This window comes from Coffea eugenioides, chromosome 8 (assembly GCF_003713205.1).
Source record: "Coffea eugenioides isolate CCC68of chromosome 8, Ceug_1.0, whole genome shotgun sequence".
Lineage (NCBI taxonomy): Eukaryota > Viridiplantae > Streptophyta > Magnoliopsida > Gentianales > Rubiaceae > Coffea > Coffea eugenioides.
In genome coordinates, this window is record NC_040042.1 from 44206522 (window position 1) to 44219865 (window position 13344).

Consider the following 13344-nt stretch of genomic DNA (forward strand, 5'->3'; position numbering starts at 1 on the left):
TTTATTTATTTTTTTATCTCATATACATCACATCACAAAAAATATTATATTAATTATTCTAAATAATATTTCAAATAATATTCTGTCCAATTGTTTTCTCAAAAAATTACTCCTATCAATCAAATATCAAATGTGAATGTCGGCATGACGTTATGTCACTTGAAAGAACTACCAAAGTCAATTCATTGTACTGGCCGCTCGGTGACGAATATACTGTCCAGACCCCAAAGTACTCTGACACCAGATGAACCGACCACCCACAAACACAAACCCCCCAACTCTCATTCAACACGTTGGAAGCTCACGCACCAACTTCTGACAACGCGCATAAACAAAAGACTAATCCAACAATTCACACACACATACCCCCAAAAAAAAAAGGACACTCTACTTTTCATTTTCCTTTTCTGTCAAACTAGTTATACATACAGTAGTATATCATCCGCTTTAAATTCCGAAACAAATGTTCTTCTTCTTCTCTCTCTCTCTTTTTTTTTTTTTTTTTACTTTTTTCTCAAAATAGGATTACACACAATATATCATCATATTTGAAATTTGCAAATAAATTTTACATGGATTAATTTTTCTAGCATCGTAAATTTAAACTTTTCTTTATATCAACAAGTTTAAGCATATGAAACGTAATTTTTATTTTAATTGAATCTCTTTTTTTCACACATGTGACATGCATTTAGGTTGCCAATGAAAAATATTTTGCATTGATAGTATAAGAAACATTTATCCTATCAATGAAAATTCTCCAAAATGATCAATGTTATGTAAGTTGGATTAGGCAGGACATAAAATTACAATTAAAGTAAACTTAAAGGTAGCATATCAATTATAATCGTGCCTCACAATTATAAAAGAAAGAGTATATTTTTAGTGACTAGATTTTGTCAAACTTTTTAGAAAGGGCATTTTATAGAAAAGAGAATACGAAGAATGAAAATTCATAAGTAATAAATAAGTTTTAAGAAATCTGTAGATGCGCATGTGTCTATTTCAAAATGTAATTCAGATATATATTTTGTATTCATTAAAATGCATATTTATATTCAATACGGTACACATTGTTATGAAGATAATATAATCATTTAGTAATAAATTTGTAAGTTAAATTTTATGAGCAGTACACATATACTCCACTTACAAATTTGTAAAGGCTTACATCTTGCTTATAAATTTTCAATCTTCCTATACCTTTTTTTCCCAAAAAAATGGAAGGTTGTTTTTGCAAGAATATATATATATATATATATATATATATACGGCCAAGGCAGGATAGGAAATGAGAACATATTACCATTAATGCATGCATGAATCTTGTGCTTTGTTGGCCGGCCGGAAGACATAAATACTCCCGCGTATCTTGAAGTAACAAGAAAGCGAGTGTAACCGGCTCACACAACCAACCACTAACCAACTTTCAACTTTCCTTCTTCTCCATTCTTCGCATCCTTTCCCTTGCTTGCTTTGTCCTTGCTCTTCTACACGGCACTTAGATTTCACCTACCAACACACACTTGCGGTGAATCCGATTTATGTCAGAGAGAGATTTCAGGAGAGGAGTTCCGGTGAACCGGAGAGTTAAAACCAGACCACCGCATCCCTCACTGTCACCTTCTCCGTCCCCGTCCCCGGCACCGGCGACTCGCCGGAGGAGAAGTAGTCTTGAAGTTCACCGTCCTCGATCTTCCAAGCTTTCGAGGCGGCTTGAGAATTTTAAGAGATGCAATTCGGAGCCGGCTCTATTCAGAGCTGGAGGAGGAGGAGGAGAACATTTTGGTCAACGGAGTTTGGCTTCGCCGGAGGCTGAGGGAGTATTTTACCGACCTCAGACTTGTGCTGACATCTTCTCGGCATCTTCGGACAATATATTGTTGCCTCAGTCTCCGCGAATATCTTTGGAGGTATCAAGATCAATTTCACTGGATATAAGAAATAGTTTGCTAATTTGGTTTCCGTTGCTGTTTGTGTTTTATCATTATTTTATGCCGATAGTTCTGCTTATTGAATGAATATTTTTACTTCCTTTTTTCTTTTGAGATTTGGATGAAATATATGATACTCATTTAATGCGGTTGATATTTTAATTGCTTATGCGGATGTTAAATACATCTTGTACTGAAATAAGCACTATCATCACTTACATATCCAAAAATGACCAAAGAAAAAAAGGGATGAAGAAGAAGATCAAAAGGTGAGGTATGGCTCACCTCGATCAGAGTTGGGTTCTGATATTCGATTGGGACGAATTAGTGAAATGAAAATTATTTCTTAATTTCTGTCTATCGTTCGATAAATAGAATATGTTGAACAGTGAATCTATCATAAGCAGTGAACAAATTCTTGAAGATTAGGTGATATGTTTTGACTCTTGACGAATGCTCTGGCGGTTGAGCAGTTTTGAAATCCCAACGTGTAGCCCATATGACTTTAATTGATGATTGCAAGAATGAGATTTGTTTCAGATGCTTGAAATTTGTAGAATCATGTGAATTGGCTAGTGCTCACGTCAAATTTTTATGCAATTCTGTGAAAATATGCAGGACTGTGCCTTAACTGTTGCCAGGGTACCACCTTGATGTCTAAATTGAGTAAGAAATTTGGGTTTGCAGGGAATGGGATACAGCAAGGATGCCAAGGTGGTGGTTAATGTGACAGTTGAGGGAAGCCCTGGACCAATTCGAGCTATGGTCAAATTGGGTTCAAGCGTGGAGGAGACAATTAAGCTTGTTATCGACAAATATGGTGAAGAAGGTCGCACTCCTCGTCTTGATAAAGATGCGACTACAACCTTTGAGTTGCACCACTCCTACTTCAGCCTTCAGAGTAAGTTCAACATATTGACCCCATGCTTCTTTTCTCTACACTAATTTCTTGGTACTTGACTTGTTCCAAATAGGGTGACGTCACAGAAAGGGAAAAACAAACTAGGATACAAGCATGTTTGAAAGTTATTGAGAGATTAATTCAACCAAAGATGTTTTTGTATGTTGTATGCAATGACAAACAAGAGTATCTTCCACAATGCAAATTTTGATTGTCAGGGATTGGGATTTACATGGAAGTCATAAAATAAGTGATAGAATTTATTTCATCTTTATACAAGCGGGCAAAATTTTGAAATCTGTAGGCTAATTTGTCCCTTCAGGTGGCATTGTAAGCCTTTACTGTTGCGACAAGGGTCTGAATATAGTATATACCAAAGGCAACAGTTTCCTTTTGCAAGCTCGCATGTTTCTGAGTCTTAGAACCGATTGTTGTGTCTATTATAAAATCTTTAATTTCTTTCTCCAGCTATCTGATTCCGATACAATCGTTTTTATCTTGTATAGGCTTGAATAAACTTGATGCAATTGGGGATTCTGGTAGAAGAAGCTTCTACCTTAGAAAGAATAGCAGCGGTCGAAGTAGTAATGCCTCATTAACTCCATATGGTCTGTCCCGTAATGCGGGCTCTCACCTGCCCGGTTCTTCCTCAATCTGCCTTCAGAGTTTTATTTGTAGGAAGATTAACAAATTCATGAGAAGAATGAATAAGCTTTGGAAGCTCTTGGGCTGCATGAACGGTAACAGATAACTACATACAGTTCCCCTTGTCAGAGCAACGTTGTTTTAGATATGTTGCTCTCTGAACCGGGGAAGGCGTGCCTTTTCATTTTCTGTATTTTCTCATTTCTGCTTGGGGTGTGGCTTTATCTACAAGATAGAGCTGGAAGATCAAAGTTGCGTTGTGTTGAAGAATAGCTAATAATGGTTCACTCAAGTGGACTACAGGGGCTGATTTTTCAGAGCTGCTGTAACTTTTGCGGTGAGGTTGTTGGTAAACGAGCCGCCCAAAGATGTGAATAATAACATGGTGTGATATTAGTAACTGCAACCATAGCAATAGCTGCTGTACATAGTGTACAATGTCAAAGGATGAGATCCAAGGAACAGAGGAAGTGCTGCAAGTGGAAGTGAGCGTAAGCTTAGCACAATCGAGTTCATTTTTCTTGTTAAAATGTGAATTCAAAACAGTAACTCCGATCTGTTTATGTTTATTAAATTGCTTACTTCGATATCCGATGACAGTAATTGTTCATCAAGAAAAAAGTGTTTTGTCTCTATTGCAAGCATTAAGTATGACGACTTCGAATGAAAAAAAAAAAACCCCCTTTCACTTAGTTGATCATCCTGCATTAACTTTGTCATTGAACTTGTAAAATCTATTGCTTTGTTTTTCAGAAAAATAAGCAACACTTATTGGACTAAAAAAAAAAAAAAAGTCCTATTGGGAGTCACTACCTATTGGACTAATTTTGGAAGTCACGGCCTGACCTGCTGGACACTAATTTTGCACGTGAGGGTGAGGATTCTTAATTGCCACGAGTGCTTTATCAACCAAATAGAAGTGTTTGCATTTTTCCTGCACACGACCACGTCTCTTGGTAGCTCCCAGTGCCAACTCTGATTAATTGTACTGTATCACTAGCTGCCTTCGCTTCAATTAGGGTTTCTGTCCCAATTGGCAGACCATGAAAAAAATCAAAGCCACTCGTTAACTTAACCTCAAATGGTGTATCTGTTCCAATTGGCTAATATCTTCTAGTTCTGTGTTACCCAAATACTACAGGTACTTAGTAGGAAAGGATGCAACGATAGTTAATAACAAAACGGGAAAAAAACAAGAATACCACTTTCCAAGAAGCTTCTCAGCCAATCTCCCTTCATATACAAACACAGAAGTCATAAACATCAAGCCAAATGATTTCACTTTGCCGTATGCTCCATGGATCGCTATAACCTTCTTGAACCTCAACAGCCTAACACCTCCCATCCCATGTACTAAAGCACCATTTAGTTTTACACACCAAGACTTGTCACTCAAATAGAATCAATCTGTCTGCCTTGTGATACATGTATACATCCAGTCCATTCATCCAGCGCCTCACCAGCACGATGTTTTATTTCATAAATTTCTTCTTTTCAACCAAAATGGCTTTTCTATCTCCACCAAAACATCGGAATCCCAAGGTGGCGAATAGCAACTCTGCTGCGGAAGGCGGCAAGGGAAGAGCACTGCTGGAATTCCCGAACCCACGTGCAAAATCCAAAACCCCAGGTGGTATTCCGGATGCTACTGGAAAGCTGGCGTCAGCTGCATGGTTGAGTAATGGGAGGAAGCCGACCAAGTTGTTAATGAATGTGAACCTGCAGAGTAGTTTGGGGCCAGTGCAGGTGGTGATGTCGCAGGAAGACAGCGTTGGGGATTTGATAAAGGCGGTTGTGGATATATATACGAGAGAGAAGAGGCGGCCCTTGTTGACAAGTAGTGATCATCGGATTTATGAGCTTCATTACTCGCAGTTTTGTCTGGAAGGTGAGGTTTATAATTGGGCTAGCTTGAAATTATGTCACTGCCATGCATTATTTTTGTTTATTTGCATGAATGCCTTGTTTTTGCTGCATTATTTAGAGTATGGTTCAGATTATGGTGTGTGAATATTTTAAACATTAATTAGACGTCCTAAAAACCAAGAAATGTTGTGAGAAAAAAAAATAGAGAGAGAGAGACAGGGTGTGGTGCTCTCTGTAGGGGTTTGTTTGGAAGTGAAAAGTTAAAACAGGGGGGAAAAATGCTTATCCATTACCAAGTCGTCTCTGTTTGGATTGTGGGTATCAAAGAACATTTTGAACTATGCCAATTTTACGAAATTAATGCTTTTTGGCAGACAGAAGCATAGCTAGTATGTAGAAAGTCGACTTAAGCTCATGATCGATGTTGTTTTCGTTTTAGCCATCAACCAATTCAACCATATTAGATTCATTTCTGTTTCTTTAGCGTTTCTTTTCCCCTTTTCTTTCAAAAAGGATCACAATTAGTGAACGCAATTCCTGTGAATTGCAGGATTGAAACCAGAGGAGAAGCTGAAGAATTTGGGATCGCGAAATTTCTTTCTCTGTCAAAGACCTAGCCATGCTGTGATCAGCATCAGTTCCTCTTGTTCGAACCAGGCTAAGGGAGGGACTCCATTTCCATTGACAAAGCTCATGGATTTCTTACTATAGTTCTTAGTATTTCCCAGCGTTAAATTGTCTACAAAACAAGAACCAGGCTAAGGGAGGGACTCCATTTCCATTGACAAAGCTCATGGATTTCTTACTATAGTTCTTAGTATTTCCCAGCGTTAAATTGTCTACAAAACAAGAACGAAGAACTTGAAAATTTCAATCTCTATCAAGCGAATAAAATTTGCTAGATGTAAATGGTTGCTGTCTAGCTACATATCTTTTATTAACCTCATATGAAACATGAAGCATATACAACATAACCAAGCATTCCTATCCATTCTTCTATGCATATTCCGGAGAGTGTGATATAAACAATGTGGGGAAATCAATTAGTGACATAAAAAACACCCTTAACATCTACCATTTAATGGATTCAAGTACACAAATTTCAGTGCTTAATTCTATCTTCCACAAAGACTCAATCTTTGTAGCCACAAATTAAGTAATAAGATCGCTAAAAGATTGAAAATGCTAGACAGCCGGACCACCACCAGTTTGATCAGACCAGGCATCGATTGTGTCATTATCCTTGAGGCCAAGATCATCCGCTGTGGCGGAGCATTTTACCTTAATCCCATTGAAAGTGAACCTTATGGCATCGTAGTCCAGTTTCAGATAATTGCAATACTCAAGCATCACATCACGAAGTGGACGATCCCGCTTGATCCTGAAGTAAACTTCGTGCTCATCCACCCTCTTAATCCTAATGATAACAGAGTTTTTATACGTTTTAACCTCCATCACTTTTCACTTTCAATCAATTGCCAAGAAAAAGTAAAGAGACAGATGATATCAGTAGAGTGTCAGTCGGGATAATATAAGAGCTAGCATGGTCTGTTTAGATACCCCAAGCTTTTTGGGAATGACAAGAGGCACGCACTCGATAGTAATTGGTTCGAACTTCAATGCATTGGAAAACTGAAGAGCATTATCACTAATTACTCAGAAGAAGAGAAGTAAACCTAAAAGTTGAGTCTTGAATGATTTTAGACATATAACCCTCATGTGGTATGCGAAAATGTCTAGAATAGATTTCCATCGAGATTTGAGAATAGTATGGAAAAAATTTTATCACTCCAGAATCCAGTGCACAAGCCATAATGGAATGTCCATTCAGTTTTTAATATTCGTATAACCAATATTTTGATGTCCTTCTATGTCAAAATGAAATACAATAAATGCAAATTTGACTCATTTACCCTGAATTAGTTTATAGGACATAACATATTTTAATACTTTTTGTGTTATTTATTCTATAATGATATTCATTCTTCAATTGTAATCTTTGATTCATTCTAACGTTTAGATTTTTTATGTTAAAGTTTTGCATCTACTACCAAATATAACTAGCAATGTAAAATAACAATTATAATTTATTTTTAATAAAAAAATTCTTACACAATTGTTCAAAAATCCAAGGTTTACTAGACAAAGATATTTTAAATACAAGAAAAATTCTTTGTTATGAAAAATTACATTCAAACATTAATTAGCTTACAAATAGATTAAGATATGGCAATATAAAGATAAACTTGACATTTTACTATTTTGACATTCTAGAATGGAGGTCGAAAGAGTTTTCTCTATATATATTTTTTTAATTTTGAAGAATAGCCTAATAGGATTCCAAAAAATTTTTTTGGAATGAGCATTTTAGAGAGAAAGGGTTTACCCACTTAAATGATTTATACCAAATAGTGGAATGAAACGGACAAATTTAAAAAGCACCTCTTTTTCAGACCATTCTTACGTATCAAAAACTAAGGGATAGGGTAATAAAAATTTGTTCAGCAGCTCTATAAAGATAAGATGGGTATTTAGAAAAATTGTAATAGGCTTCTTGCAAGTTTCTCACCTTCTAAAACTGTAGCTTCATAAAATTCTCACTTAAAATTTTGTAAACTTTTTATAAAATGTAGCTTCATTTTCATCCTTCTAAATCGGGTCTTTTACTTCCTTTTCTACCACACTAAAATTCCCATACGAGTGAGAAGTCAAGTTTCCTTTCGTGAGCGATATGGATTGTTCACGAGTCATGACTCCTATATCATGTGGTGTTTCATTGGGGTTCAAATATCATAACTACCATTTTCTTGGATTATAAAGGATTAATTAGGGTCCAAATTTCATAGCTACCATTTGTAACGCTTATCCACTCATTCTGTACCTTTTATTAGGAGCACTTAGAGAAAAAAAGGCAATCATTTGCAAGTAATTATGGCTTTGTCCTCAGTTGTTTTAAATTTTATAAAATTTGATTATAGAGAATAATCAGAATTAGCAAAAGCTACTCTTAGGATAATTATAGATTTTAATTTTTTTGGTCATTAAAAAAATCTATAATCAGACTACAAAAGCAACGTAGAACATCACAAAAACTGATTATCCAAAATCAAAATTTATAATTAGTTAAAATAATTAATCAAGAACATGCCCTATGTATTTGAAGAAAATAGAACTATTAGTAAGATAGCATAGTAACATTATTTTGTTGAAGGGATGGAAGTGTGACAGGGTTACTGATATGATTTTATTCTTTATCTGATTGGTTTCTAAAACACAAAAATAGTCACCCTTTTATTCAACCCGTTCTTGACCGGTTCAATTAATTATTTGATTTTTTAACTGAATCGGATCGGAGGCATCCGGTTTTCAAAACATTTGAATTGAACCTATCTCATAATCTTGGGATAATGTAATCCTAGATGAGATGACCTTTATAATTTACTTGAACTAATTGGGAACCACTTAAGATGGAGTTTATTTACTATTAATTTTTCCGACAAGCTAAATCACAAGAGTGTATAAATACAAGAGAAAATAATAAAGTGTGTGGATTCATATTGTGAGTTAGTTGAATTTGATTGATGTAATTTAAGTATACCTAAACATTATAACAAATTAACAATCTCAAATAAAATGGAAAAAGAACGCTACAATTATAATTTCCATACAATTCATTCTCCCGATTGGGAAGGAGTCCCAGTCCCAGTCCCAGTTTAAGACTTCTAAGTAGCACTCCACTTACAATAATGTTGGGTCAACTCAAAAAGTTAAAAGACCGCTCCGCTGCGGCTTGAAACTGCGTCGTCTAGACGGCAGAACTCCCACCGTCCCACCTCTTCTTTTCCGATCCTTAACTTTCAACCTCGGCAAAGCCAAACTATTCTGGTACAGAGCCAACATCTAAGTGTAGCCCACTTCGCATCTCCACCTGCTCCTCTGTACCTGTTACCTTGTGCTTTTCTTTTTTCTATTGCATAAATTCTAGTTCAATAAATACAAGAACAGAAGAGCACTTTGCAATTTAGAAATCTACCATGGGAGATGTGTGGGCGTGGCTACTATTCTTCTTCATAATTATAGGAGTGATCGTCATGGTCGTTTTCCAGGTCAACCAGCTTTAGCCCTTCAACTATGCTAATATTCTTTACATGTACTACTAATGTTTTGAATTCTCACCCCTTTTTTTTAAATTATTGTATTAATGGAGATGGAGTTGTGTAGATTCTGCTGGTTTATGAATTAGTGTACGATTTTCTTTGCAGTTTTAGTTGTTGTTTTTGTCCCAAATTATTTGAGGTTATACTTATTTGCATTCTTTTATCTTCCAGTTTGATCAGGAATTTATTTCCAATTGATTTGTTAGAATTTTTTTTTTTTTTTTTTGGTTATTAGAGATGTTTCTAAAGCATCCTAAATTCATTTGCAGTGGTGAAAATCAGAATACCTTGCCATAGTGACTTCAACTTTCCTTCTTTATGGTACTCTGTGTAGACATCTGTATTCTACCAATTGAAAGTTGCATAGACTTGCTTAAATCTACCCTCAATTCAGAATGCACAAGTCCAGTATTTCTAGTTAAAATTTCTGTGTTTGTATCTTTTCTACGGGGAGTAAATTCATAAACCTTCGCGAATGCAACATTGCTTGAGAATTTTATGTTTAATGTATCTTACTTGAAAATTATGTAAAATGGAATATTGTTAAGTAAGGATGGAGATAGAACTAGAAGTCATTTGCTTGTTCAATAACACAATTCCAAAGTATGACAACCTATTTATTTTTTTGCAGCTCATGTGCTTGGCGGATCTAGAGTTTGATTATATCAACCCCTATGATTCAGCTTCTAGGATAAACAAAGTGATTTTACCTGAGTTCATTACACAAGGTGTTCTATCCTTGCTCTTCCTTTTGACGGGGCATTGGATCATGGCACTGCTCAGTATTCCATATTTGTACTACAATTTCACATTGTAAGTCTTTACAAACTTGTTTTCTACTTTAAATTATAGCAAATTGATCTTAGTTTTTACTTATAACCGGAAGAAATAAAATTTATCGCTTATCTGAAGTACTGAGTCTTGTTATAATTTCGTTATTCACATTTCTCTTGTGTGCTTACTAGTTTTCTATGTGGTTGTGATACACTTTGTTACTTCTCTCACTTCTTTGTTTGTGTATATAAGATCCATACTATTGTGTTTTTTGGAGATAGAGAAGTTGTAAATGTTTTCAAATAGTACCAATGTGAAATATTGTGCTTATTTTCCGAACCAATAGAATCTTTTAGGTCGATAACACTCCAAAAATATATGGCCTATAACAGCAATGATCCTTAGGAGATACAAAGGAGATTCACTTATAAAAATAATTGTCATAAAGTTCTTTCACCAAAAAAGTTTCTGATTATTGATTACTACAAATATTAGCCATTATAGCTTTATGGACAAAAATTGTTCTTGAAAATTACATCATTGTTGGGAATTACAAAAAGACTTGATATTAAATAAATTAGGTCTTCAAGGTTATATATCAATCATAGTTCTAAAGATGACTATAAAGTTGCCATCCCATTTTGTGCCATGTACATTTCCTTTTCCTTTAAACGAACCTTATGTATTTGCTGTCTGGGAAATGTACTTTATTGACACATCATAAGACAAAGACAATAAAGTGTTTAGTGAAAAGTTTTTGTATGTAGTGATTGCTTATTCCACTAGTCTGTTTGTTAATCCATTCAAGATAATTTTACCTTTAGTTTTACCAATATTTCTAATGAATACCCCATGAAATTTGACATTTAGGTTTTGGGGAACCTCCTGTAGCATTGCATGACATGTTTTCTCAGAAAGCAGATTTTGTAACAATTGCGGGGTGGGTAAAAACTTTGTGCATAGTTGTTTAGAGTCTTATGCTTAGCTTGTAGACAAAGAATTGAAATAAAGCTATTCAAGTACATTTAGTGTCTTGTAACTTAACAATTTGTCACAACTGCACACAATTCGAACTTATTTTGGAAGCTATCACTTCATGTGCTTTTGTCAATGTCTCTTGTCCAGCTTCCTTTGAAACATTTTTTTCCTGTAATTTTTATGTTTCTTCTGAGCTGTCTAATTTGACTTGCATTTGGACACTTAGACTGCTCATTGACAGTATCAATTTATGTTCCTGTGCTTCTAAATTTATGAACTGTGAGTTAATCAAGATTTGCTTTTAGATTTATTCCTATGAAGCTTGTTATGGTTTGCTGGTTCTGCCTAGTGATTTTGTTCCTAAATATTTGATTGCGCTGCTTCCTCATTTATAAAGTTAGATACAAATTTATGTTTTGAAAAGTTAAGGATTAGAAATCCTTACTACATTTGGACTGAGGGATTTGACAAGGGATATGACGAATAATTTGAAATCCTCTCAAATTCCTAGGTTTTTTGGATTACTTTGGAGGTATTTGGGTTTGTAATCCACCAATTATGTAATTACATTTAAAAGCAGCTGAAAAATTGGTGGATTACAGACCCAAATACCTCCCAAGTAATCCAAACAACCTAGAGGGGCTTGTGAGGATTTCAAATCCCTAAATCGATTAGAAATTTAGCAATTTAATGGATTTGGTGTTATATAAACGCACTATGTGCCTGCTATATAATGGTAGATTATACTTACTCTCCTGAGTCATGTTTTGTTTGCATCAGGTATAATCGACGAGAACACCTCATAGATGTAACTGAGGTTTTTAATATGCTCAATCGAGAAAAGAAAAAACGGCTTTTCAAACTTGGCTACCTCATGCTTTTCCTGTTCATGTCCCTATTCTGGTAAGTCATGGACCAATCAGCTTAACATCAAGCATCTACGTTGCCTACATGAAGGTTAAGGCTGTGATGATATGGTTTTTAACAACATTTTCATGCTTTTTGTAGGTTGATATACAGTGCATTGGAAGATGATGACCACTTCGCCTAAGACTTTCAGTGATTGGAAGATTCTGGGCACTTGAGTATGATTTTTTCTTGTAAACACTAATCAGAAAGATCAGGGTTCAGAAGTAGGTCCCTGAGCTTTGGGTCAGATTGTGATAGTGAATCCTAGATTCATTGTAACATTGCAAGATTTTTAGTTTCGGATATGTTTTGACTGCACAAGTCTTCATCACTTGCCCCTTGATTTCTTGCAATATTATCCGCCTCTAATGCCGCTCTGGAACCATGTACTGTTGCTGAAGGTTTTGCCCGGTACTTTGAACAGATTTTTGCATGATCAGCTTGCGTTGTTGCTGTTGTTTTCTTAACTTGCATTTCCTCCTCGTCATGTATTCACTCTTAATGCTCAATGCTCATGTAGATATTATCTAGCAGATTACCCGAAAAATGAGTGCTCTAGACAAAGCAGGAAGTTAAGCAGTGGCGATTTTAATTCTGGTATTATCATTTTTTTTGGGCTAGAATTTCTACACTTGTGGGATGTATAGTAAATACCATAAATGAATAGACTAACTCCACTTTGCACCTTCAAACTTGTTCCACATTTTCATTTTGCATTCTAAATTTTGATTTTAAATACTTTGCAAATTATACTCTCAATTTTAGACATTTGGCACCCTAAATTTTTAAGTTTATCTAAGTTAAGTCAATCAATGACAATGTTAGCTAAATTAATGAGATAAAGGATAGTGTAAATTAATGATAATATATTATTTTGTCCTATTTTCGATCCATTAGCTTTTTTTTTTTTTACCACTTTAAGCACATTGTTATTGATTTGTATAGTTCCAAGCTAAATTAATGAGATAAAGAATAGTGTAAATTAATGATAATATATTATTTTGTCCTATTTTCGATCCATTAGCTTTTTTTTTTTTACCACTTTAAGCACATTGTTATTGATTTATGTAGTTCCAATCACTAATATCATCAACACAAATTAACGACAAAAAAGACAGTGTAAATTAATGATAATGTGTCATTCTGTTCTAACTGCAATACCTTGACTTCTTTTGCTCAT

General features: G+C 35.0%; 3 protein-coding genes across 4 annotated transcripts; all 3 read left to right on the forward strand.

Moving 5' to 3' along the window:
- Positions 1-1404: 1404 nt before the first annotated feature.
- LOC113781135 (uncharacterized protein At4g22758) lies at positions 1405-4069 on the forward strand. Its single transcript, XM_027326999.1, has 3 exons — positions 1405-1913; positions 2622-2835; positions 3342-4069. The coding sequence occupies exons 1-3, from the start codon at positions 1545-1547 to the stop codon at positions 3584-3586; spliced, it is 828 nt and encodes a 275-aa protein (XP_027182800.1). The 5' UTR covers positions 1405-1544; the 3' UTR covers positions 3587-4069.
- A 678-nt stretch (positions 4070-4747) lies between these two features.
- On the forward strand, positions 4748-6289 carry LOC113779618. Of its 2 annotated transcripts, none has more exons than XM_027325266.1 (3): positions 4748-5368; positions 5897-6100; positions 6201-6289. In XM_027325266.1, exons 1-2 carry the CDS (start codon positions 4906-4908, stop codon positions 6055-6057), a joined length of 624 nt encoding a protein of 207 aa, XP_027181067.1. In that variant the 5' UTR covers positions 4748-4905; the 3' UTR covers positions 6058-6100; positions 6201-6289. The 2 variants fall into 2 exon arrangements, with proteins under 2 accessions (XP_027181067.1, XP_027181068.1); XM_027325267.1 differs by having other exon boundaries at positions 5897-6003; positions 6104-6287.
- A 2793-nt stretch (positions 6290-9082) lies between these two features.
- Positions 9083-12631, forward strand: LOC113779738 (protein cornichon homolog 4). Its single transcript, XM_027325440.1, has 4 exons — positions 9083-9452; positions 10135-10316; positions 12036-12158; positions 12264-12631. Exons 1-4 carry the CDS (start codon positions 9381-9383, stop codon positions 12304-12306), a joined length of 420 nt encoding a protein of 139 aa, XP_027181241.1. The 5' UTR covers positions 9083-9380; the 3' UTR covers positions 12307-12631.
- Positions 12632-13344: the final 713 nt, after the last annotated feature.

Excerpts from the sequence above, each read along its gene's own strand:
- LOC113781135 (XM_027326999.1), top strand. The coding sequence starts at position 1,545 with ATGTCAGAGAGAGATTTCAGGAGAGGAGTTCCGGTGAACCGGAGAGTT. Across the intron at positions 1,914-2,621 it reads CTCCGCGAATATCTTTGGAG|GGAATGGGATACAGCAAGGA; the intron begins GTATCAAGATCA and ends TTGGGTTTGCAG. Across the intron at positions 2,836-3,341 it reads CTCCTACTTCAGCCTTCAGA|GCTTGAATAAACTTGATGCA; the intron begins GTAAGTTCAACA and ends TATCTTGTATAG.
- LOC113779618 (XM_027325266.1), top strand. The coding sequence starts at position 4,906 with ATGTATACATCCAGTCCATTCATCCAGCGCCTCACCAGCACGATGTTT. Across the intron at positions 5,369-5,896 it reads CTCGCAGTTTTGTCTGGAAG|GATTGAAACCAGAGGAGAAG; the intron begins GTGAGGTTTATA and ends TGTGAATTGCAG.
- LOC113779738 (XM_027325440.1), top strand. The coding sequence starts at position 9,381 with ATGGGAGATGTGTGGGCGTGGCTACTATTCTTCTTCATAATTATAGGA. Across the intron at positions 9,453-10,134 it reads TCGTCATGGTCGTTTTCCAG|CTCATGTGCTTGGCGGATCT; the intron begins GTCAACCAGCTT and ends ATTTTTTTGCAG. Across the intron at positions 12,159-12,263 it reads CTGTTCATGTCCCTATTCTG|GTTGATATACAGTGCATTGG; the intron begins GTAAGTCATGGA and ends TGCTTTTTGTAG.